The sequence below is a fragment of the Myotis davidii genome, unplaced genomic scaffold, assembly GCF_000327345.1.
Source record: "Myotis davidii unplaced genomic scaffold, ASM32734v1 scaffold386, whole genome shotgun sequence".
NCBI lineage: Eukaryota > Metazoa > Chordata > Mammalia > Chiroptera > Vespertilionidae > Myotis > Myotis davidii.
In genome coordinates this window covers 9,360-10,286 of record NW_006296528.1, presented here as the reverse complement: position 1 = coordinate 10,286, position 927 = coordinate 9,360, and the positions used below count along the sequence as shown (strand labels likewise).

Sequence of the window (927 nt, the reverse complement as noted above, 5' to 3'; positions counted from 1 at the left end):
ATAAGTCTTTGTTAAAAACACACACACACACACACAAAAACAAATACAGCATGGGCAAGTGGAAATTTACAACAGGGGAGCCGCTGGGGGTTAGCGGATAGAAAATTACATTAATGGAAAGGGGCATTTTGGGTAAAGTGACTCAGCAGGAGTCCCACTGAAGGGAGGCCACGGTGATCAGACATCACCTGGGGGAAATGAGAGGATGGGGAACCTGCTTAGATAGGATATGGAGAGTATTCAGGTGTGGAGGCTGGGGATTCCGGCTAAAAGTGGATTTTACAGGGAGATGCAGAGATAGGCCTAGGAAAAGATACAGGAGCCTGACTAAAGTTTTGTCAAGCAAAGAATCTTTGTTAGGTCTTGAGCTGGGACTTGCTCCCACCCAGGTTGGGGGTGGGGGGGGCAAAGGGAGGATGCTCTCTGGGTGGAATGCCTATGACTTCCATTTCCCTCTGGCAGGAGAACCTTCGAAGAGTGGATGTCCAGCTGCTCGGCCAGCTGTGTAACTTGGGGCTGGAGATGGCGGTGCTGCGGGAGGAGCTGGTTGCTTTCCTGGAAGAGGAGGAGGAGGAGGAGGAGGAGGTCTTCTAGGAAGAGGAGGAGGATGAAGAGCCAGAGGGAAAGCAAGAGGAAGTCCATCTGGGGCTCTCCTCAGGCCACCGGCTCCCCGACTTTGAGATGACTATCTGAGGCCCTGCCAGGGTGTTTCTCATTGGCATATGGGACTTTATGGAAACGTATGCAAAGAGGAGTGATTTGAAGGTCAGATCAACCTGCAAAGGCTCTGAAGATGCCTGCAGTGAGATTCGGGGATTGGCCTGGAGCGGTGGGCGTGTTTGAAGATGGTGTGGGAAGTTTTCAGAAAAACTGTAGGTGTGTTTGCAGATGAGCTGCAGGAGTGTTGGGGGGGGGGGGATGGGGGGC

General features: G+C 52.4%; 1 protein-coding gene across 1 annotated transcript in view; it reads left to right on the top strand.

Annotated features, from left to right (window-relative positions):
- ERICH4 (glutamate rich 4) overlaps positions 1-921 on the top strand; it is a 3,624-nt gene extending 2,703 nt beyond the window's left edge. Inside the window, exon 2 of the mRNA XM_006771860.2 lies at positions 463-921. Coding sequence (XP_006771923.2) covers positions 463-594 — 132 coding nt within the window. The 3' untranslated portion in view covers positions 595-921. The remainder of the gene's footprint in view (positions 1-462) is intronic.
- The last annotated feature ends 6 nt before the right edge of the window (positions 922-927 follow it).